This window comes from Vombatus ursinus, unplaced genomic scaffold (assembly GCF_900497805.2).
Source record: "Vombatus ursinus unplaced genomic scaffold, bare-nosed wombat genome assembly UNPS02014807.1, whole genome shotgun sequence".
Taxonomy (NCBI): domain Eukaryota; kingdom Metazoa; phylum Chordata; class Mammalia; order Diprotodontia; family Vombatidae; genus Vombatus; species Vombatus ursinus.
Window position 1 is genome coordinate 61,036,932 of NW_020954585.1, and position 24,358 is coordinate 61,061,289.

Consider the following 24,358-nt stretch of genomic DNA (forward strand, 5'->3'; position numbering starts at 1 on the left):
TCATCTCGCCTTCTGCACCTGTACCTCTTTACACAGGTTGTCTGTTTCACATGCCTGGAATGAACTCTCTCCTCACTTCTGCCCCTTGGGATCTTCTAGGTGCCTTTAAAGCTCAACTCCAGCACCATAAAAATAATAATCATGATAGCTTTCATTTAATACTACCTATTATATGCCAGACAATGTGCTAAGCATTTTTCAAATATGATCTCATTTGATCTTCCCAACAGTTTTGGGAGGTAGGTGTTATTATTATCCTCATTTTACAGTTGAGGAAATTGAGGCAAATAGAAGTTAAGATGACAGGGCTAGTAAGTATCTGAGGCCCCATTTGAACTCAGGACTTCCCTATCTAGGGAATTAAACCAAATACATAGGAGTAAGAAGTAGTTCCCTGGGTAGGGGAGAATAATATATTTGGAAACCAAGAGGATGTAAAAAGAAATCAACATAAAACATTTTTAAAAAATAATTATACTCCTCTAATTTAAAAGAAACAGTGAGATTCCACTTCCTCCTTAAATTCAAGTTTAAATATTTAAAAAATTATTTTCTTATATGAGGCAGTGTGACAGTTGAATAGGGCAGTAGACTTGGGTCAGGAGGATCTGAGTTCAAATCCTACCTCAGATACTAGCCGCGTGATCCTGGGCAAGTTGCTTAGCTTCTTTGCACCTCAGTTTCTTTATCTTTAAAACTAGGGGAGTGAACTTAATTGCTTCTAAGTTTCCATCTAGCTCCAAAAATCTGTGTCTCATCTATCTTCTAGGACTTTTTACTTATCTCTAACCTACTTCTTTCTTAAGTTTAGCCAAGTAAAATAACAGTTAATAATAATACCTAGTATTTATAGAGCACTTAAAGGTTTGTAAAGTTCATTACATGCTTTATATGCTGTTTCATCCGATCTTCACAAAAATCCTGTAAGACAGGTGCCATGATTACTACCATTTTACAGATGATGAAACTGAGTCTGAGAGAGGTTAAATGGTTTGTTCAGGGCACACAGCTAGTAAGTATCTGACACAGGATTAGAACTGTGATCTTCCTAACTGACCCAAGTCCTTCATTTTATCCACCATGACACCCATCCGACACAGGTTCAAATTCTTTCCATAAAATTATTTTCAAATACAATGGGAATTGGCTGAATAAAAGTGATAAATTAAGCTCTGGGAATGAATCAAATTGCCAAGTATAATGGACAATAAATAGGGCTTAAAGGGACAGGAAGAGTATGAAGGGCTAGTGAAAGAGACAGAGAAGCAGTGGTTAGAAAGGCAAGAGAAGGACGAAGAGTAGAGTTTATTTTTGAAATCAAGGAAGGAAAGTATTCAAAAGGGGAGAGAAGTCAACATCAAATGGTAAGAGGACAAAAAGGATGAAGAACTAAAATAAGGCCACTGGATAATGGGGATTAGGAGGTCAATGGTGACCTTTGAGGGCATAGTTGCAGTCAAGTGGTGGGACATAAGCCAAACAGCAAGGGAATAGGAGAATGAGTAGTGAGGAACTGAAGATTTTGGATATAGATAACACTTTGTGAAAAGCTTGGAAGTGAATGGGAAGAGAGCCATAGGGTGGTAAATGGATGTTGTAGAAGGATCAAGGGAACATTTTTAAAACTAGACATATCTGGGCATGATTGTAGGCAGGAAGGAAGAATCTGGTAGAGAGAGAGTGAAAAGGAAGGAGGCTTAGACCAAAATGGTTGCAGTAGGAAAGGAAATGAAGAAATCTTATGAAGGAAGAATTACAGAATCTGAGCTTGAAGGGATTGCAGGAGTCATCAAGATCAACCTAGATCTGAATAATCACAGGAACAAAATTCAGCTAAATGAATTCTAGTGAGGGAGAACTCACTACCTTCCCTCCCTCAAGTACCAAGGCACTTCCACTCATGTGTACCTCTAATTGTTATAAAGTTTTTCTTTATATCAAACTTAAATTCTCCACTTTACAACTTCCACCAATGTTCTCAGTTCTTCCCTCTGGGTTCAAGCAAAACAAATCTAATCCCAACTATCAAGTCTTCCTCTAAATTTTTCCTTTTTCATACCAACCATCTTTCAGTTCCTTCAACTGATCATATGGCATGAACCTAAGGCCTTATTGGTTGCTGTCCTCTGAATACTCTTGAATGTATCAGTATCTTTCTTGAAAGGTGGTGTTCTTGAGTTACCACAACATTCCAGATATGATAAGACTGTATAGTGGAACTATCACCTTCCTAGTCCTGGACCCCTGGAAATTTAAGATTGCTTAGTTTTCTTGGTTATGGTATCACATTGTTGACTCATAGCAAGCATTATAGGATGGATGAGAGAGGAAGAAAGGAAGTTTTGGATTCAGGTAATTGGAAAATTGCCTTAAAAAAAAACCAAAGATCAGTTTTTTTATTATTAGAATCAAGAATAAGTTACAGAATTGTAGAGCTACAAATGGCCATAGCAATTATCAAATTTTTATTTTATAGGTGCAGAAACTGAGGACCAGAGAGAGAAAGCGCCATATAGGCAAAGTAATGGCAAAATCAGGCCTAGAGTCTGGGTTTTCTGAACTAGTTCAGTGGCTCCCCCAGCCCCCCACTAGACTATATACAAAAAGTAATTTTGCTTTTTTTTTTTAAGTAAATTTCTATAGTCTGCTGGAAATCTTATCCAAGACAAATAGGATAGTAAAGGGAGTCTTTTTTTTTTAAATTTTTCTTATTTTTAGGCAATTGGGTTTAAGTGACTTGCCCAGGGTAACACAGCTAGTAAGTGTCAAGTATTTGGTCTGAGGCCAGATTTGAACTCAGGTTCTCCTGACTCCACTGCTGGTGCTCTATCCACTGCGTCACCTAGCTGCCCCTTAAAGGGAGTCTTGAAAAAGATATTTATCATTATTTCCCAATGTGGGGAGTGATTTTGCTTTGAGGGAGCCTCAATAAATACTGTATTGTTCTTAAGAAACTTAACAGAAGATTGACAGAATTGAAATAACCAAAAAAAAAAAAAAAAAGAATTTGCCAAGATAAGATGAGAGAGGAAACTAAGATAAGAAGGGGAGGAAGAGAGAAGGAAATGAAGAAAGGAAGGAAATCTAGTTACCTAGGATATGTCTTCATTCTGGCTAGTCCTTCTCTGCAGTTACCAAACTAGCTAGTAGAATTCTACAGGACTGAGTAACTCAGATAAGGTTTCCCATCTATAATGAAACTCGGGGAAGACTTCAGTAGGATGATCCTTTAGGTTTGTCTTCGGTGAATACTTAATAGAAGAGGAAAGGTTCAAATATTCAGGGCTTTAAAATAATTTTATTTTTTTATAACCTCCACTTTGCAGTGTTCTTCAATGTTCTTAGCTCTATTTTGGATAGAATTACTAAAACCCATAACCATTTCACACAATCACAAAAATCTAGATTGACTAAGAAGCCAATCTAGTGCAACCCAAACATTAGTAAGAATATCCTCCTACATCATACCCAACAAGTAGTCATCTTGTCTCTCCATGAAGATCTCTAGTAAGGGATAAACCACTACCATTCCACTTTTGGAGAGCTCTGTTCAAAAGTTTTCCCCAGGATTAAGCCCAAATCTTTCTTTTTAACTTCCACCCATTACTCCTAATTCTGTCCTCTAGGACTAATAGAATAAAGCTAATCCTTCTTCCATATCAGAGCTCTTCAAATGACAATTACCTAACACTCCTAAATTTTCTATTTTCCAGGCTAAACGTCTCTTATTCCTTCAAATGATCCTCACATGGCGTAATTTTATTTATACCATAAAAAGACCCCACAAATGAGTCCTTTATTTTGTACCTAGACCACATTTACCATCTAGTTCAATTTCTCAACTCATTTAAATTTGTATTACCCTTGAAAAATCCTCTTATGACCAGTTAAAAATACAACCCACTTGGAAATGATCCAATGACAACAAATTCCATATATGGTTCATTTGTCAAAGGTAAGAGAAAGAATTACTTTATAACAATTATTGAAAGTTTCAAAACAAATGAAGGAATAAATACTTTATGCATTAGAGCAAAGCAATTCTGGTGCTTAAGTGGTGCAGTGGATAAAGTACAGAGCCTTGTGTCCAGAAAAGTCATCTTCCTGAGTTCAAATATAACCTCAGACACTTACTAGCCATGTGTCTCTGGGCAATCACTTAACCCTGTTTGCCTCAGTTTCCTCATCTGGAAAATGAGTTGGGGAAGGAAATGGCAAACCACTCTAGTATCTTTGCCAAGAAAACCTAAATGGGGTACACGCCTGATACGACTGAACAACAATTCTAGTGAAATCCTGCAGAATCACATGTCCAATGGTAATACAATCTATTGAAGGATGCAAATAAACTCAAGTAAATATAAAATGTATACAAAGTAATATAAAATAATTACCAAAAGGTAACTGGGGGGGGGGGTCAGGAACCTAGAGGGAGGACACAGGAAAGGCATTATGTAGGAGTTAACCCAAGTTTTGCTTTGAAGGGATTCTAAGTGGCAGAACTGAGGAAGGAGAACATTCCAGATATATGAGACTACTTGTGCAAAGGCAAAGAGGTGGGAGATAGAATGTCATATATGGGGAAGAGTTAGCAGACTGACAGGAATGGAGAATGTGTGAAGCCTGAGCCTCAATCAAGATCATGAACACTATTTTAATGCAAACAGAAGTATACTGTATCAAACCAAAGGGTGTGTTTTTATTTATGGACCCAAATTTACAAAAAACAAATCAGGGAATGTTGTCTCATGATACAAAAACGTCTGGGAGACAAATTACTATTTGGTGGAAATAGAGAGCGATATAAAGATTAATGAAAAAATAAAGATTAAAAACTCTGAAAGTATAATGGGGAAATATGTACTAATTAATAAAAATCAGATTAATTCAAACTTTCACCTATATGTCTATTACACAAATCAATGGTAAAATCAATGCTAAACAGATCAGCCAGGGTGATAAAACAAGAAAATGATTAATGTTGGAGAAGATGTGGGAAAATTGGAACACTAATGCATTGTTACTGGAGTTGTGAAATGATCCAACCATTCTGGAGAGCAATTTGGAACTATGCCCAAAGGGCTATCAAAATGTGCATACCCTTTGACCCAGCAATAGCACTTCTAGGGCTATATCCCAAAGAGATCATACAAATGGGAAAAGGACCCACATGTACAAAAATATTCATAGCAGCTCTTTTTGTGGTGGCAAAGAATTGGAAATTGAGAGGATGCCCATCAATTGGGGAACGGCTGAGCAAGTTGTGGTATATGAATGTAATGGAATACTATTGTGCTATAAGAAATGATGAACAGGCTGACTTCAGAAAAACCTGGAAAGACTTGTATGGTCTGATGCTGAGTGAAGTGAGCAGAACCAAGAGAACGTTGTACACAGTAACAGCCACATTGTGTGATGACTAATATTGATAAACTTAACCCTTCCCAGCAATATAAGGATCTAAAACATCTCCAAAGGCCCTCGTGATGGAAAATGCTACCCACATACAAAGAACGAACTATGGAATTTGAATGCAGATCGAAGCATACTATTTGCTATTTTTTTCCTCTTCTGTTGAGTTTTGTTTCCTCTTTCTGGGTGGTTCTTCCTATTGGTTCTAATTCTTTCTTACAACATCACTAATGTGAAAATATGTTTAATAAGAATGTATACGTAAAGCCTATATCAGATTGTGCGCCGTCTTGGGGAGAGTGGTAGGGAGGAAGGGGAAGAAAAATTTTAAACTCAAAAGCATATGGAAGTGATTGTTGATAAATCAAAATAAATTAATTTTAAAAATCAATGCTAAAAATCATTCTAATCACATATTACACTAGATACGATGTATAAGAGGTCAAATTTACCCTCTCAAAAATATTTTATGTTCATGCCATTTCTCTATCAAAAAAAAAAGTCCTAATATTTTACATCCAAGTATAAGATTTTAGGAGATTCGTCTTTGTAATTTTTTTTTCTTTTGCCTTAGAGGAAACTAGGTGGTATATTAGAATGGGAGCACTAGACCTGAAATAAAGAAAACCTGAATTTAAATCCTGTTTCAAACACTTACTAGCTGTGAGACCCTGAACAAGCCAGTTAACCTCTATCTGCCCCAGTTCCCTCATCTGTAAAATGGGAATATTAACAGCATCTACCTCCCAGGGTTATTGTGAAATTATGAATATATAATATGTACATATGACACAGAGAACACTTTACAGACCTAAAAACACTATATAAATATTAGCCATTATTATTGAAATAAATTTATAATTTAAGAATATTAATTCCCAATTCTATGTTCTCTCCCACTGTAGCTCCAAGAACACAATTCAATCTTAAAATCAGGGTGTTAACTAATTCAGAACTAAAGGGTGCAAAAAAAATTCATCGGTATCCTTATTTTCTCAGAAATCTCACTGCTTGTATTATATTTATATAGCTGAGAGAAAGAGCAAGTTCCAACAATAAATTCTTCCCACTTTCCCCTTTTAGGGAGAGAGGTTTTTTAAAAAAGGAGTTAACACAATCAGAAATAGAGTGAGTGAAACCATTAATATCAAGTTGGTGCCACAGTCAATCCTAATGACAAAGAAAAAGTTAACTATTTTAATAACTCTGATTTATAAGAATATTAATATTCAGTAATAATATTACCATTTGTATCAGACATTTTTTTATAAATATAAAATACTCCTACCAAAACCAAACCCTTTTCAATTATTCACAAATAGAGAGGAAGAGTTATTTTCCAAATTTCGTGTTATAATACAACAAAGTATAAGATCAACTCTGTCAACTATTTGAAGTTAGGCTAGTATAAAATAATAAATAAGATAAAAACATTTTTTCTACTGTTGGAAAACATGAATTTGCTTTGAAACAAACAAAAAAATTAAAAATTATCAAAGCTACCAAATTTGAAACTAAGCATTCCAGAAGATTCTAACAAATACATGGTTTTACAAAGACTGAAAACTGAAAGGAAAAAGTTAACAAACTAATCAGAACATGAAACCATACACAGTGATTTTGTGGATGGTCAGATGTATAGGCCCTTGTCACATTGGGCAAAAAGCATGGATTATCCTACTCTGTAAGAATCTATTTCTCATTCACTGCTTCTATGAAATGTGTCAGTATCTTTCGCTTCCCAGACACGCCAGAGTAAAACTTAAGATTTTTAGAAGGTTCTTTTGAAACCATCAAGTCACCGGCTATTTTCTACCCTTTGAATGTTTGTTTCTTCTTTGCCCTTTACAATTAAAAAATAAAGCTTTAATCACTAGTAAGAGAAGACTGACTTCTGTATAATGGTTGTGGTAAGAAAAATTTTCTTTACAAAAGAGAGTAGATTCATTTCTCATTGAAGATGAATGCCTTTGCCAAGTTTGAAAGCTTTTAATTAAATAAAGGGCTTCTAATTATTCTCCTAAAAAGCAAGGAAGAAAAAAAAAAGATATGTGAACAGTCTTGGGAATTAAAAGAATGTGTTCAATTAGTGGAAACAAGAAAGTTTTCCTTCTACGTTATCAAATGCAGGGATACAAAAAGTGGCATATATTCTCTATCCCATATTTAAAGTCTGCAAAAATACTTTAGTGAAATTAATATTCAAATTTGTAATTCTTGTCTGATATAAGTTAATGAACGAATGAATTGAATGAATGAAAAAGCATTTATTAGGCATCTCCTACGTGCCAGGTACTGTGCTAGGTTCTAGGATACAAGTACAGAAGTGTGACAGTTTCTGCCCTTAAGGAGCTTACAGTCTAAAAGAGGGAGACAACACATATAGGGTAGTAATGGCCAGGGAAGACAGTTTTTGTTTGGGAAGTCACAGGAATGATGAATGGAACCATAGGGCAGTTGTCATTCCCTTTCCAGAAGCAATGGTAGTACTGATTTGATTACTGTTCTCCAAGCAAGAAGTGAAGGAGAAGTGAGGAGGTTATACAAGTGACAATAGGACAGATAGCAAGATATCCCAAGATGTCCAGAGTAGATGGATGTGAAACACGGTCTGGGGTCAGCTAGATATAGTCGTTTGGGTAAGCTGGCATTCACTGGCCAAACAAGCTCAGACCCAGAGTGGAGTTCCAAAGATGAGTGGATTAACTCACCCAGGGAAGGAGTCATGGTCTCTGGTCCGGAAAATGATGCTGTTCCAGATGGGGAAGGGAGGGCAGCAGCAGGGCAGATGACAAGGTGTTCCAAGATTTCCAGGGTGGATGGATATGAAGTGAAAATGCTACCTGCTGTGAGTTGGGCAGAAAAAAGTACTAAGGGCATTAAAATAAGAATCTCTTAAAAATAATAAAAGCATTCACTGTATGAACTAAAAAAGGTAAGCTTGAAAAGACCTAACAGTATATCATCATTTGTCACTAAGTACAGCCAGTTAGTCACACGAATGTTCAGCATTCTCAGAAAACCTGGTGCTAGTTAAACTTTCCGACCAACAAAGAAGCATCAGTGCTTTCAGTCCATACGTGGTTTTGAAAACTTGCAGTACTACCAAATGACCAATACATTAAAAGTGATATCAGAAATTTTCCCAGTTGTCTTTCATAAATGAAATATAAAGAATTCTTCCTTCTTGTTTTGATGTATATACTAAACAAAATTTAATTTTTACAATTTAGAAGAGATTGAACTGTGAAAATAAGTGTCTAGCTATAGACTTTTCCTATAGTATTGATGGATTATTGGCAAGTTCATGGGTTTCTCTGAAGACAGCTTCTCCATCAATATTTTTTTGTTCCTCTAAAAGGCACAAACTAAAATAGTGACATTCAATTTAACTAAAAATGTTGTTTCTCAGGCATCAGAATTATTTCCTTTTGTAATTTTTTTTAAAATGACAAACCAACACATTTGGTGTTTATTTTTTTTTTTTATAAAAACAAGCTCTAACTGCATCCAAAACCCTAAGTCATACAACTGTGCTGACTGGGTCTACTAATTATATTATCTGAACTCAACTTGGCTTGCACTGCTAGGAATCCTTTTATTCTTCCTTAACTGACTCCTTAAGACTTCACACACCATCTGTCCAAAATCTCTTCTCTCCTCAAGTCTCCTAGGATAACATCCCCATCCCCTTACCGAAGACCTCACCTCACACTTTACCAAGAAAACAGTTTATTATTCTTGAGCTCCTTCTTCTCCCTCACTTAAAAAAAAAAAAAAAACCCAAAAAACAAAAAAACAACAAAACCTTGTCCTTATTGGAATTCTACACCTCAAATCCACTCAACATTATTCTTTTTTGTTTTTTTTTGCTCAGGCAATCGGGGGTTAACTGACTTGCTCAGGGTCACACAGCTAGTAAGTGTCAAGCGTCTGAGGCCAGATTTTGAACTTAGGTCCTCCTCACTCCAAGGCAGAGCTCTATCCAGTGCACCACCTAGCTGCTCCCTAAACATTATTCTTCAAACTCTCCTTTGCTCCTGTCTCTTATGAAGAGATGGTCTTTCTCCTTGCCAAAGCCTTAAGAAAAATGAGAACCACATTTCAAGGCAAAAGAGCCATTAACAGCTCCTATGTCCATTCATGTGTTAAATTACAAGCTGCCTGACCAATAAGGTGCGACCCATTATTATTTTTTTGACAAGATTGTAGTATGGTGTAGGAGACAGAGAATTGGCCTTGAAGGCAGATCTGGATTCAAGTTCTGCCTCTGATATATTCTGGCTATGAAACCTTTGGCAAGTCACTGTACAAAAGGAACCAAACTACATTGGTAGAAAGTTTCTTCCTATATCAAATGACTTCATAGGGCCAGATTCTATCCTTTATTAAGGCCAGAAAAAGCCAATAAATATAAACTGTACTGAGCTACTACCAACACTTGGGCAAAATCCAAAACAGTAACTTACAAATTAAAGTTTGTGTCAATGATAGTCTGAGCAGCCTAGCTTCTTTCATGAACTTCTAAGTCTCTCATAAATAAGCGGCAAATATTTAATGCTCAGAGAAGAATCATAATGAGTAAAAAGGATAACTATGGTTTAGAATTAATTTATTTGAACTTCTTTGATTTTGTTTTGATTGGACCTCTGATTTTATCTGTATAGAGAGTTTATCATGAGAAACTACCTCTCTTAATAAAGATCAACATCATTCTATAACTGATAGTCTTAAGGCTAACCCTTCTACTTGTTCAAATGATCCCACTCCATCTCATCTCTGCCAACAGATTGCCCCCTCTGTTACTTCCACTCTTTCATTTAACTCTCCCTTTTTACTGATTTCCTATTGCCTACAAACATGCCCATGTCTCTCCCACTCTGAAAACAAAACAAAAACCCTAACTTGATCCTTACATTCCTGATAACTATTATTCTACATCTTTTCAAAATGCCATCTACAATAGGTGTCTCCACTTCTCTCCTCTTCTGACCTTCTCATTCCACTGAAACTCCTCTCTCCAAGGTACTAATGATCTCTTACTTGCCAAACCCAATGGCCATTTCTCAATTCTCATTCTTCTTGAGTTCTCGGCAGCCTTTGACACTATTGATAATCTCTTGTTTCTTGATATGCTCTAGGTTTTCGGGACATCAGTCTTTTCTGGTTCTTGTGCTGACTGTTTCTTCTCTGTCTCTGCTGAATCCCCATCCAAATCACACCTCCTAATTGCAGGTGTCCCTCAGGGTTCTGTCCAGAGCCCTCTTCTCTTCTCCTTTTAATACTACTTCACCTGGTGATCTCATAGGCTCCATGGATTTAATTATCATCTTCATGATGATTCTCAAATTTGTCTATCCTTCCCTCTGACTCCATTCTGGCCTTTTCAATGCCTTTTAGACATTTAGAACTGAGGTCCAGTAGACATCTTAAACTCAGCATGTCCAAAATGGAACTCATTTATCTTTCCTCTTAAACCCATCCTCCACTCCCACTGTAGAGTGCAATACAATCTTTAAAGTCCCTCAAACTTGCAACCTAGAAGTCATCCTGGATTCCTATCTCTTTTTCCCGCCTCTCTCCCCCGCCACACCCAAACTATTGCCAAGGCCTGTTGATTTCACCTTTGCAGTATCTCTTGAACATGCCCCCCTTTTCTCCTCTCCCACTGTCATCATTCTAGTGTGGGCCTTCATCATCTCATGCCTCAATTACTGCAATAGTTTGTTGGTGGGTCTATACTATGAACTTCTTATAGCAAAGATCAAAATACAAAGCTAAAAGAAGGAATAAAAAAGACATATGGTAGCCTGTTAAAACTCCAACCTGATACTTGGCACCTCAACAAAATCTAATTCCCTATTGTTGGTCTTATGGCTTCTGAGCTCTTATGCTTCTCCATTAAAAGATAATTCCACTTAATCTATACTTCCAGTGAAAAGGCTACAGACTAATATTAAGGGATATCAACTCCAAAACTCTATTTCATTAACACCCTAAAGAATGGAGATGTTCTAGGGCAGCTATGTGGTGCAGTGGATAGAGCACTGGCCCTGGATTCAGGAGGACCTGAGTTCAAATCTGGCCTCAGACACTTAGCACTTACTAGCTGTGTGACCCTGGGCAAGTCACTTAACCCCACTGCCTAGCCAACAAAAAAAAAAAAAAAAAAAAGAGATCTTCCAAATCACCCAAATGAGCTCTGTGCCCTTTTCAGCTCCCCTAGAAGGTAATTCTTTTGTCCTTCCACAGTCTGCCCACTACTGAGCCCTCCTGGTCTTTTTAATCCACATTCCTTTTTTTTCCTCTCTCTCTATTCCTTTGAGCACTTTTGCCTTTTCTTTCTTTTTACTGCCACCCTAACCTTTTCCCTATTATTATCAGGACAGAGGCAAAATCAAGAATAGAGGGAAATAAATAAAAAAAAAAAGAGGAAAAGGACACAAATACAAAAATATTTATAGAAGCTCCCTTTTTTGGAGTGGCAAGGTACTGGAAACTTAAGAGTGTGTCCATCAATTAGGGGATGGCTAAACAAATTGTGGTATATGAATATAATGGAGTACTACTATGCTGTAAGACTGAAAAAGGATGGTTTTGGAGAAACCTGGGAGACTTGTATGAACTAATACAATCAAGTGAGCAAAACCAAGAGAACAATTAATAAAATAACAATACTGTAAAAATAATTTTGATAGAATTAAGGACTCTGACAAATGCAGTGATCAGCCATGATTTCAGGGAGCTAATGATGACCTATACCTGTTACTTCCTGTTAGAGAGGGAATGGATTCCAGATACATAACGAGACACATTTTTGGACATAGATAATGTGGGAAATTGGTTTGATTTGTAAGATTTTTTTTTTTATTTTAAATTGGGGAAAGGAGAATAAATGCTTGTTAATTGAAAAATAAAAGATTTTTAAAAATTGTAGAGGGAGAACCAAATTTTGGACTAAGGTATTATTTTACCTAAGGCTAGTCTCATGCCTCATTTTCATGAAATAAAAAAACTAGTCAGGAAGAATCAGAGTCATCTATTAAGCACAAATTTGCTTCCCTATAACTTCCATCCTTTGGTACTAGTTCTGTACAGTACAATGGTCAAAGGCTATGATCAAGCAGTTCTAAAAAGGACATTTAAGCTACTAAAAAGCATAGGAAAAAATTATCCAAATCACCAATAAGACAAAGGCAAACTAAAACAAGCTTGAAGTTTCACCTCACACTCCTCAGATTTGCAAACATGACAAAAAAAGGGAAATGGCAGTTGTTCAAGGGTATATGTGATAGGTATACAAATGTACCCTTAGTTGAACTGTGAGGTAGTCCAACCATTCTGGAAAGCAACTCCATTCAAAAAGTCACCTACCTATGCACACCCTTTGACCCAACAATACCACTATTAGCCATATATCTCCAAGAGCTCAAAGGCAAAGGAAAAGTATTTATATGTAAAAATATTTATAGTAGCATTCTTTTATTTTAGCAAAAAACTACAAACAAAAGGGGTGCCTATTAACTTGGGAACAGCTTAACAAATTATGGTACAGTTGGTGTAGTAAGTGGATAGTATGCCAGACTTGGGAAGCAGTAAGACCTGAGTTCAAATCTTGTCTTACACACCACGTAATCCTGGACAAATCATTTCACCTCTTTTATCTTGACTTTCCTCATCTATATCATGGGGAGGAAAGTAGCCCCTATTTGACATTGCTGTTAAGATCAAATGAGATAATATAACTCTTTGGAAATCTCAAGATGCTATATAAATGTTAGCCTTTGATTATTTTGCCTAAGAAATAACAAAAGGGACAGATTCCGAGGAACCTGTGAAGACTTTTATGAACTGGGGCAGCTAGGTGGCGCACTGGATAGAGCACTGGCCTTGAAGTCAAGAGGACCCGAGTTCAAATCTGGCCTCAGACCAAACACTTGACACTTACTAGCTGTGTGACCCTGGGCAAGTCACTTAACCCCAATTGCCTTAAAAAGAAAAAAAAAATTGCTCCTCTTTGGGGCAGCTAGGTGGTGCAGTGGATAGAGCACTGGCTCTGAAGTCAGGAGGACCCGAGTTCAAATGTGGCCTCAGATCAAACACTTGACACTTATTAGCTGTGTGACCCTGGGCAAGTCACTTAACCCCAATTGCCTAAAAATAAAAAAAAACAAGACTTTTATGAACTGATGCAGAGTAAAGTGAGCAGAACCAAGAGAACAATTTATAAAATGACTACAATATTGTAAAGTAAAACAACTTTGAAAGACTCTGAACAATGAAATGAACAATCACTCCTCCTGAGGACTGATGATGAATTGTGCTTTGCACCTCTCAGCGAAGAAGAGATAGACCAGAGGTGCACAATGACACATACATTTTCAGATGTGGTCATTGTATCAATTCATTTTCCTTGATTATCCTTATTTATTAAAGAGGAGGAATTTTGGGTAGGATAGCACAAAGAAAGTAAGTGGGAATAGTAATAATGAAAGAAAATAAAAACAAAAAAAAAGCAGCATTAATAAAAGATTTTTAAAATACACAGAAGTGAGAAAGAAGTCCAAAAGAGGACACAGTGTAGTAAGCATACTACCACACTAAATCTAATATATACTTTAAAAAATGAGTTGTACATAAAAGGTTTCACGTGCAAACTTTTTTTAATACAGAAAATTCATGCTTATTGATATTTGCCAAGTTCATAATAAAAAAATTAAAAACAGAATTAGTAAAGTTCTGCTTCCTCATGATACTAAAATGGACTCATGATCTTGTCAATGTGGGTATTTATTCCAATAACAGGCATCATAACCTGTAAACTTGGGTCATTAAGAATTTTGTGATTTCCCCTAAAGTAAACCAGTCAACTCTCTTCCTCCAGTAGAATTCTGAGTACAATTCATCCACTAGCAGCTGCAACTGTTCAAGAAATGCATAGATGGACAAACTACATAGGTTTTCCATACAATTATATATCATAGACTGGTTGATAGGCCATTAGGTTTCCCCTGTGTATTTAGTTAAGCCAAACTACTTGATGATTCTTTGCGATATTCTGGGTTTAATGCAATCAACATAATCTTTATTTGTAAATGGGAACATCTGGGAAACTACAACATCAATGGGGAAATGCTCCTAGATTGAACTCTGAGCTAGACCTTCTTTATGATAGCAGTAACACCTTTGGTAAGCAATGCTACTGTTTAAGCCTTGTATAGAAAGCTGACTAAGGTTTTGATATATCTTACAAGGGATCTCATATAATTCTGATATACAAGGGGAACTGTGCCAGCCGTGCTGTGCACTCTCCTCCTATCAGGAGCAGGCTGCCAGGGTCACACATACCAGTCTTCGGAGCCCACCCGGATAAACTTAGAGACGAGCCGATAAGGAGGTACAAACACTCGAACTTTACTCAGAAACCATCACAGCAAGGCTGCAGGAAAGCAAGAGAGCAGGAGCAAGCGAGCAGGAACAAGAAAGCAGGAGCAAGCAAACAGGAGCAAGTCCAAGAGCTCCGATCCCTACCCCCCCTTATATACCTTCCTAGCCCCTCCTCCTTGCCATCCCACCCCCACATGGCACAGCCAACATCAGACAATCCCTCACACCTGTCCCTGCCCCATCTTGCCACAACCCCCACGTGGCATGTAGCCAACTTCAGACAATCCCTCACACCTGCCCCATCTTGCCACAACCCCCACGTGGCACGTAGCCAACATCAGACAATCCCTCACAGGGAACATCTTACTGGAGGCAAATCTTTAAGGTAGCATTTTACTCTAATGAATCAAATACTTTTTTTACAGTCAACTAACAGTACAGTGGAAACTTAAATTCCCTGTATCTTTCCATTGGTTGTGTTATGGTAGAGGTATGGTTTCCTACAGACCACTGCTTGTGAAATTTCACCTGTTCCCTTCTAATCCCCTCATTCGGGATCTATAACGTCTTCAATGTATGGGCAGATTACTCTCATATAGGGAGAAAAGTAGGCAGATAGTGGTTATGCATGTTCCCTTGACTGCATTTTCTCAGTAATGATAAGGTCCAAGATTTTTCCATGCTTTTAGTATCTTTTCCTCCTTTAGATATTATAATGAGTATCAATCCTGTAACAACTTCAAATTTCTAGTACCTCTAGCATAGATCTCCTCTGTATATATTTGGTCTAGTACAGCTACCTTTCCCATTCCAGTTTTGTCCAGCGCCACTTCCAGTTAATCTAGCAGTATACCTAGGCAAGGAATAGAGTCCAAATGCGGTTATTTCATTGTCTTCAGTGGCCTACGTGCAACTGAAGATATGCACCCTACTAGAAACCTCTTCCAGGCTGATGTTATGTCTGGCTATGGTTTAACTAGTTCAAATTCTACCTACAATTTCTACTTTTCTATCTTGTCTACAAGGATACAGATAGACGACACACTGCCTAAGCTTCTGGCAGAAAACCAAAAAGTATTAAGTGACAGGTTTAGTTACATTCATGTCTACAAAAAAATATTAATATTCACATCCTTGAATATCAAATTGGGAGTCTGGACTTTATTTTGCAATCAATGGGGAAAGTGTAAAGTAGTATTTTAAGGAGAAGGGCTGAACAAATTGTAGCATATTAATGTAATGGAATATCACTGCTTCATAAGAAATAACACAGAAACAATTCTGAGAGAATTGGGAAGACTCTGAATTGATGCAGAGCTAAGAAAGCAGAACCAAGGAAAATATACACAGTCACTACAATTATGTAAATGAAAATAACAGTAAAGACAATTGAACTCAGAATAATTGTAGTGAACGATCTTGGTCCCAGAAAAAAGATGATGAAACATACTTAGCCTGTCTTAGTTGAGAGGTAGAGGGATACAGAAGTGTAATGCTGCATATATAGTCAATTTGTCAGTTGCTTTTGCTTAATGTTTTTATCTTTGTTACAAGGAAGGGTTCAGTGGAGGAGGTGATAACTGGAAATGACACAAGGAGAACCGAAACATACCAATTTTGACATTTGCATTGTAAAAAACACCAGAACACAAAATGAAGTTATGGTTAAATGAATATATGCTTCATGGATTCTCCATGGAAAAGCAAATAAAGGAAGTAGTACATCCAAAAGCAGTAAGAAACATTTCAAAGAGACATTTGGTCATTTTGCACTATAGTGCAATAAGCACTTATAAAAAGACCATCATGAGAATCACTGCTGTTTATATAATAATATCTCTAGTGGAGGAAAGGTAGGTATTCTATGAAGAACTTAACAACAAAGATATTCAGATGACATTCTGATTATCAACATTAAGTAAGACAAAACTGGAAGCCATATGCTTGCCAAAAGTATTTGTCACCAACATGAAATATGTCCAATGTAAAGTCCAAACAGTAGAAGGCTTCCATTTAGATGGTAAAGTCTTCCAGATGCTCATGTTTGCAGTTGACACTACATTGATATTGACTACATCAACTCTGGGACACTACATAGATTCCCAAATTAAATTTACAATTACTATTATTACAATTACAACTATTACAAATTTAATCTATAATTAAAGTCCAGCCAATCTACATAGGAAAAAGCATGCAGATGAAGAATGTCTGAAAAGCAGCTGGATGGATGTCCCATAGAGCTGGTCTGACAGCATACATCTCCTAACAACCGTAAATGGACAATGAGCTGACTTAGGAAGAAAGTAGCTTGTATTGCCTTTGATAATGTGCTTTTAGTATTATTTTAATGCCTCAACTTCTCCCTGAAATAAATATTCATCTTTTTAACATAAATATTCTTCTGGTCAATCTATATAGCTGTGACTTTCATCTTTTTAACATAAATATTCTTCTGGTCAATCTATATAGCTGTGACTTACGGAATACTACAAAGAGCAGCAAAGAAGTACAAGGGAAGAATGATGAGGATGCAACATACTGTATAGGAGTAGCATTTTAAAGGACTTCAACAGAGATATAAGACTGGAAAAGGAGGTAATCTGCTCATGAGAAAGAAAGGAAGAAAAGAGTGAGAGACTAGATGCTCTACTGTCCCTAATACCACGTTAAGATATCAAGAGGAAGGCCTCAGCACACTGTGGACTCCCCATCAAATATTTACTAGAGGACATGAACAAGAATCTTGCAAGATGGGAAGGTGTGAACAAGTTATCTGTTCCATCAGAGGAATTAACCACATGAAAAAACATTTTTCACAGAAATGGACTAATTTTTGAAAAACTAGACATATCTGTAGACTGATTATTTTTACTGAAGCTGCTGAGTAGTTTGTGATTTTAGTAATTTCCATTTGAACTTTCAATTTCTTGTTAAAATCCTTCATCTTAAATATTACTGTTATTTCTCATTAGTAGATATACTTTTATAAATTTCTATCAATTACTTGCAAAAGCACATTTTGGCAATAGAATATACCTAAAAGAAAGGTGAAATAAAAAGGGCAAAAAGAAAGAATTTCACTCAAAATATATCACCTCTGCAAAATTACAAGTAACATGTATTAAAGGAAGACAGATGGGAAATAAGAACTGGTTTCTAGCTCTGTTTCTGTCATCAACAAGCTGCATGGCCTTAAGCAAAGACACTTTTCTGGGGCTCACTCTCCTCACCTATAAAATGTCAGGTGGTATTAGATAATCTCTAAGATTCCTTTTAGCTTTAAATGCTATGATGCTAGGCTCTATTTTTTCTTCCTATGTAAATGACAAGAACAGAAGGCTACAAATGGCAACCAAATTTAGAAAGAACTATAGGAAACAATAATTTATTCAATGAGTCATACATGTGTGTAACAGCCAATAACATGGGCTCTTTCAAGACAGCTTAGAAATGGTTGTATTTTGGGGAGTTCACATAAACAGCTTTTTCTAATTTTTGAAACATGGACATTGCTGAAATGTCAAGGGCAACAATGTCTGGAAGATTATAGTAATACTAAGATAAAAACATTCATCAAAAAACAAATTACCACCCATTATCTGAATTCTGCAAAAGAAATAATCCAGTTTCAGTACAATGATCTGCTCATTCATATACAACTTCAATAATGAAAGAACTTGTAGTTTTAGCATCAAGTTTATGAAAGTTTAATCATAATGTAAACAAAGCTAACACTAAGGGACAACAAAACTCTGGTCCAATACAATCGTCAATAATAATATCATACTAGTAAGTTAAACACCCCATCTATCTTGCTGTTAACTCTGTAGGAAGGTTTGTTTGGATATCTCTTGTATCAAACAATATGTATCAATTAAAAAAAAATAACATTGGCTTATGAGTCCCTGAGACCACATTCTGAGCAGTATTCAGATTAGAGCACCACATTTTAGGAAAGGCATGTAAGTAGTAGAGCATCCAAATAAAGGAGGGCAACTTGAATGATGAAAAGCCTCAATCATGTCATGAGGATCAGTTGAGGGAACTGTGAATATTTAGCCTGGAAAATGATAGACTTAGGAAGATAAGAAAACAATCCTTAAGTACTTCAGGTGCTGCCAAAAAGAACTAGGATAAGATTTGTTTTACTTAGTCTCAACGGGTTAGAACTAGGAACAATGAGTAGAAATTACAAATTGGTAAACTGTTTTAATGAAAACCTTTCAATCAATTAATCCAGAAGTGGAATGAATTCCCCAGGAGGTGGTGGGTCCTCCCATATTATAGCTATTCAAGCAAAAACTGGATGACCACTTGTCATGTATGTTTTAGTGAACATTTGTATTCAAGTATGGGGTTGTAGACTGGGTATTTAAAGTTCCTTCCAAATGTAGAGATTTTGTGATTCATTTAAAGATGGTCAGGAACATCTAATTACATACTTCAAAAATCAGTTAAGATCATTCCTTTCTATAACTTTATGGATCTTGTCAAGGATTCAGGGTAGAGTTGAAAAGATCCACTTCAACTCTGTAAAGAACTGGACATCTTAACTGACAATGAGTGAGAAATATCTATGTTAATTATATAATCACACAAGTTAACAGCAGCTTACAACTCTGAAACCACTGAACTTCTGATTTACTGAAACAGTATAACAGATATTAAGTTTGCTATTAAATTATTATTATTATTATTTTTTTTTTTAGTGAGGCAATTGGGGTTAAGTGACTTGCCCAAGGTCACACAGCTAGTACGTGTCAAGTGTTTGGTCTGAGGCTGGATTTGAACTTAGGTCCTCCTGACTTCAGGGCCAGTGCTCTATCCACATTATTATTCTTTTTAATGAACTACTTTGTCCTTCCTGCAGTGTTTGGACTACTTTGAATAGCTGAATATAATAAAGTGTTTATGGTGCAGTAAATACTTGATCAAGCCCTTCATCTGAAATCAGGACACATGGAATTAAATTCCAGTTCAGACACCAGCTAGCTGTTTCATCATAGCTAAGTCACACCTTACCAAGTGTGTTTCCTCTTCTGTTAAGAAAGAATAACACAGGGGCAGCTAGGTGGCGCAGTGGATAGAGCACTGGCCCTGAAGTCAGGAGTACTTGAGTTCAAATGTGGCCTCAGACCAAACACTTGACACTAACTAGCTGTGTGACCCTGGGCAAGTCACTTAACCCCAATTGCATAAATTAAAAAAAAAAAAGAATAACACATAATATATCACAGAGTTGTGAGGAAATCACTTTGCAAACTTTAAAGCTATATCAGAAGCTATATAAATGTGAGTTACTGTGTGATGTTGTTAGGGGGAAATTCAAAACTTTAGTCCTTTTACAATGAAACCAAATTGCTTTAATTGTTATGAGCAATAAATGAGATTTCTAGGAGAATTTGTTTTACTTTTCTATTAGATGAAAAAGACCTTAGAAACTTTTAATTGCTCTATGATACTGATAAAATTTGAACAGCTCCATTTAAAAAAAACTCTCTGGGTTAATGAAATGCAGTTTATATTTGTATAAACTCAATATCTTTACTTATATACTTACCACAGAGATCAATAACTTTTCAGAATTAGCATGCCAATTTTTTCATTTATTCATTCATAAGAGTAAAAAAGTAAAAGTAGAGAGTAAAGGTGAAAAGATGGCTTGAGGGTGCTCAAACTTCAACTTGACACCTAACCCCCAACAGAATCTTTAAACCAGAAAACATTCAGTCCTAAAGATGTGAAATGGCCAACTGGACTCAATAATCCAATAAATAGAAACAGAGTTGGGGATTCCCTGGGAGCATATTCGCAGTAAATGTGGCTTCTCAGCAGCATAACAAATCAAGCAATAAAAATTTACCTCATTTTAAACAGAATGAATGTGTTATTTTACACAAAGGAACAGCACCCTTTGAACTTGTAGATTCTGGGGCTCCCATGGTTGTTTTACACCTGTTATCAGGTTACTCCTAACTATTCCTATTGCTTGTTATTGCTATCTCACCCCTGCTGTCACCATTTCAATCACAATACAAAAAAATCGTTGTGCATTAAATGTGATTTTAAGAGGATCGTTTAATAAAATGTGACTTATCTAGGAGCCACATGCCGTCCCCCGGCCAAAAAAACAACAACAGCAACAACAACAACAACATACCTCTTATTTTAAGAGTATGTCCATGGGAAAACAAAAATTCTTTTTTTTTTTTTTAAGCAAATTTCATTGAGTCATAAAATTTTAGATTTTGGAAGAGGACTTAGAGGACATCCAATCTGCCTTGTTTTACAGATAAAGAAACTGGGCCCAGATATCTCAAGTGTTTATTAGTCTCTTTTAAATAGCAAAGTCTTTCAAAGAAGACATATTTACTCTAACAATCCTATTTCAGATAATTAATAAATATTAACTGGAATGGAACTAATTTAAATTATTTAAGTAAATATCCATGAGTGAAAATTACAAAAGAAAACAATATAACAATAGTTGGTAGTTCCTGGAAATTGTAACCAAAATCAAGCATCCTCATTTTTTGCCAATTGTTCTCTCCAGAGGCTGGAAGGCATCAAAATAAATCTTAGTGTTCAATGACATAACTTTTAAGGCTTGCAGGTAAAACAACCCCAAGCTGAACCACATAATATCATTTTAGCAGCTAGAACTATGCTGGGCTCTACCAAAATCAATAAAATCTTAAAATACTCTTCTAACTTGATGAACAGTCAAAATAAGGTCATTATAATGACTAGAAATCTGATTGGTTCTTTAGCAAAGCTAAAATCCTACTCAGAATGACTATTTATCCACACATAACTTCAGGCTGAAAGGCTTTAGTACACATGAAAAAGTTAAGGAAAAAAAACAATTAAAAAAATGTTTTCTCATGAAGTCAGGAGGATCTGAGTTCAAATCTGGTCTCAGACCAAACACTTGCTGCTTGCTACCTATATGACCCTGGGCAAGTTACTTAACCCCAACTGCCAAAGTAAATAAACAAATAAATAAATAGATAAATGTTTAAAAAATGTTTTCTCTTCACAATTCAAGGGCTTAGGCATTGATAAGAATGTAAAAATGTGAGGAAACGGAAGAATTAAAACCTTTTTTAAAAGACCACCCTAACCCTAAATGCTACCACCCTACAAGGAATCATTGAGAAAAGTTTGGGGTCTACTGTTAGAGAAACACAAGGTTAAGAACAAATGAAAGAATTTAGTACTAGTTCAGTTAAAACTTACAAATGAGTTTCTGTACTTCTAGCATCCAATCACTTGTTAGAGGATCTATTTCTGAGAGCTCATGAGCTTATCTAGCACTAAAGGAACATTAATTTCTAAAGAAAACTATTAAAGACAAATATTTTCTTATCAGATTTCTCAGGCAAAGTGGGAAGATAGTTACAATAAGATGAGATTATATCTAAAAATATGGAGCAGTCTATTATAATACAGCCCCCTTACAAAGCCATTGGGCTGATTTTAAATGGTCACTCTGAAGCAACTGGATGATGTCCACCAACTTACCTTCCCAGCAGATACTAGAAATACCAATACAATGAATTGTATTATCCCACAAAGGGCTCTTATTCAATCAACATTTCAGCAAGCAAGTTTGTTTTCTAATACCTTAAAGTCTAAATAAGAACAGATCTACCTAAAATAGGAACTAGCCTAAAGAAAGTTCTCAAAAGCAGGTGCATCACAAATCTACCTTCTCACACTGCCAGTCTAACAATGTGTTTGTTCTAAAAAAGTATAGTATCTTGAGATTCACATCTCTGGTCCCTAAATTTACTTAATTTATTTAGAAAAACAAAAACACAACCACTCAATAAGCCAGTTTCCAAAGTATGCACTTCATCTACTATAGAATGACAATGTAAAAAGAGTTTAATATCTTGGTTGTATCGTAACTTGAACTTATCTGTATCTTTCTTTATAATTAGTACTATTTAACAAATACTTGTATTATAACAATATGCATTTTGACTGCAAATATACAACGTTTCAGCTAACTTATAAGCTATTAAATAGCCTTTTCTGAGCTAGGTAAAAATTATAACATTGTTTAGGTTATAAGGACATACATTTCTAGACATGACCAAAGTGGAAATTTGTTTTTTCTTAACTATGTATATTTGTTATAAGAGTCTGGATTTTGTCTTTCTTTCTTTCTCATTTCAGATAGGAGAGAGAGAAAAATAAATTCTTGTTAATTTTTTAAAATTAAAGGTTTTTTTTTTTTAAGAAACAAACAAAAAAACCCCAACCCATTACACTGTTTCCATGGGCAAATACATTTCAAGATCTTGTCAAATAGACTTTAAAACTTTCAGAACAAAAAAAATTTTATCTGTGTAGTGTTGGGGCTACTAAATTATTTATAACACTTCTTAGGCTCTACTTTGGCAATACCTTTTTTCTTTTCTTCATGACAGCAAAGACCAAGCCTGAATTTTGTCAATATGCTTGTTTCAGGATAGCAAAATTGGTACAAGGTATAGTCTCATTTGCCAAAATGAAATAAGACAAAATATCTTACCTCCTTTTCATCACTTTAATACCTGCTGTTTATCACTTCCAAATCCCTCTTCAGCCTTGACTTCTTTCCTGAATCCTAGTCTATTTTCACTGATACAACATAGTTACCTCAAGCACATTTCTAAAGGCATACTCATCACTTTTACCACAAGCAGGATCCCCTTCCTTATCTCTGTTAATGTAATTATCATTCACTTAGACTCAAAATCTATGGATTGTAAAGTCCTTGAAAGTAAAAATTATTTTATTACTTAGATTTTGTATTTCTAGCAAAATGCCTGGTACATAATTAATAGTTTCCCTATCTTCAGTCTAAATGTCACCTTCCTATGAACATTACTTTATTTATGTAAATCTACTATTAAAAAAATTGTCAAAGGCTCCCCATTGCCTGCAGGATAAAGTCTAGCACAATCTAATTCAAATATCTTTTTCAGTATTATCTTATAGTATTCCTCTACATGAATCCTCATCTCTAGCCAAAATAGCCCATTCACTGACTCCAAAACCTAACTTATACTTGCTTACCCCTCAGGCCTTTACTTTTATTCACCCTTAAATGGAATGCTTTCCTGGCCTCCATTTCAATCCTATTCATCCTCAAAGACATGCCCACAGGTGTATGTTGTGCAGACCTGTTTTACATTCTCTACATTTTTCTAAGGGTGGAAATCCTTTGGTGGGGCAAGTGACCCTATATTGTACAGGCTTGCTCTAAGAGAACTTTGCACAGTCACAGTAGGTTCTGCAGAGGGATCTGTATTTTCGAACTATGATATGGAGGCCTGTTCTAAGAGCTCCTTCCATCTTTTCCATGAAGCCTTCCCCAACCATCCCAGATAGAAATAATTTATCCATTTTTCTAATTTACGTATAACTAAAACACTATACAAATGTTACTTGGTTGTAACCCCCTAAGCACTGAGCCTGTAGTAAGTTCTCAATTTTTGTGGATGGATATAAGAATTAATGAATTTATTAAGCATCTACTGTGTCAGGCACTGTGCTAGGTGCT

General features: G+C 35.9%; 1 protein-coding gene across 2 annotated transcripts in view; it reads right to left on the reverse strand.

The window, feature by feature from the left end:
* Positions 1 to 24,358, reverse strand: part of LOC114052320 (uncharacterized protein C16orf52 homolog B) — a 72,598-nt gene that overhangs the window by 34,025 nt on the left and 14,215 nt on the right. The window contains exon 2 of one of the 2 annotated variants that reach the window (XM_027874870.1): positions 8,124 to 8,258. The exons of the other annotated variant lie outside the window; for it this stretch is intronic. Within the exon in view, the coding sequence (XP_027730671.1) occupies positions 8,124 to 8,258 (135 nt within the window). The remainder of the gene's footprint in view (positions 1 to 8,123; positions 8,259 to 24,358) is intronic. 2 annotated transcript variants of the gene reach the window in all.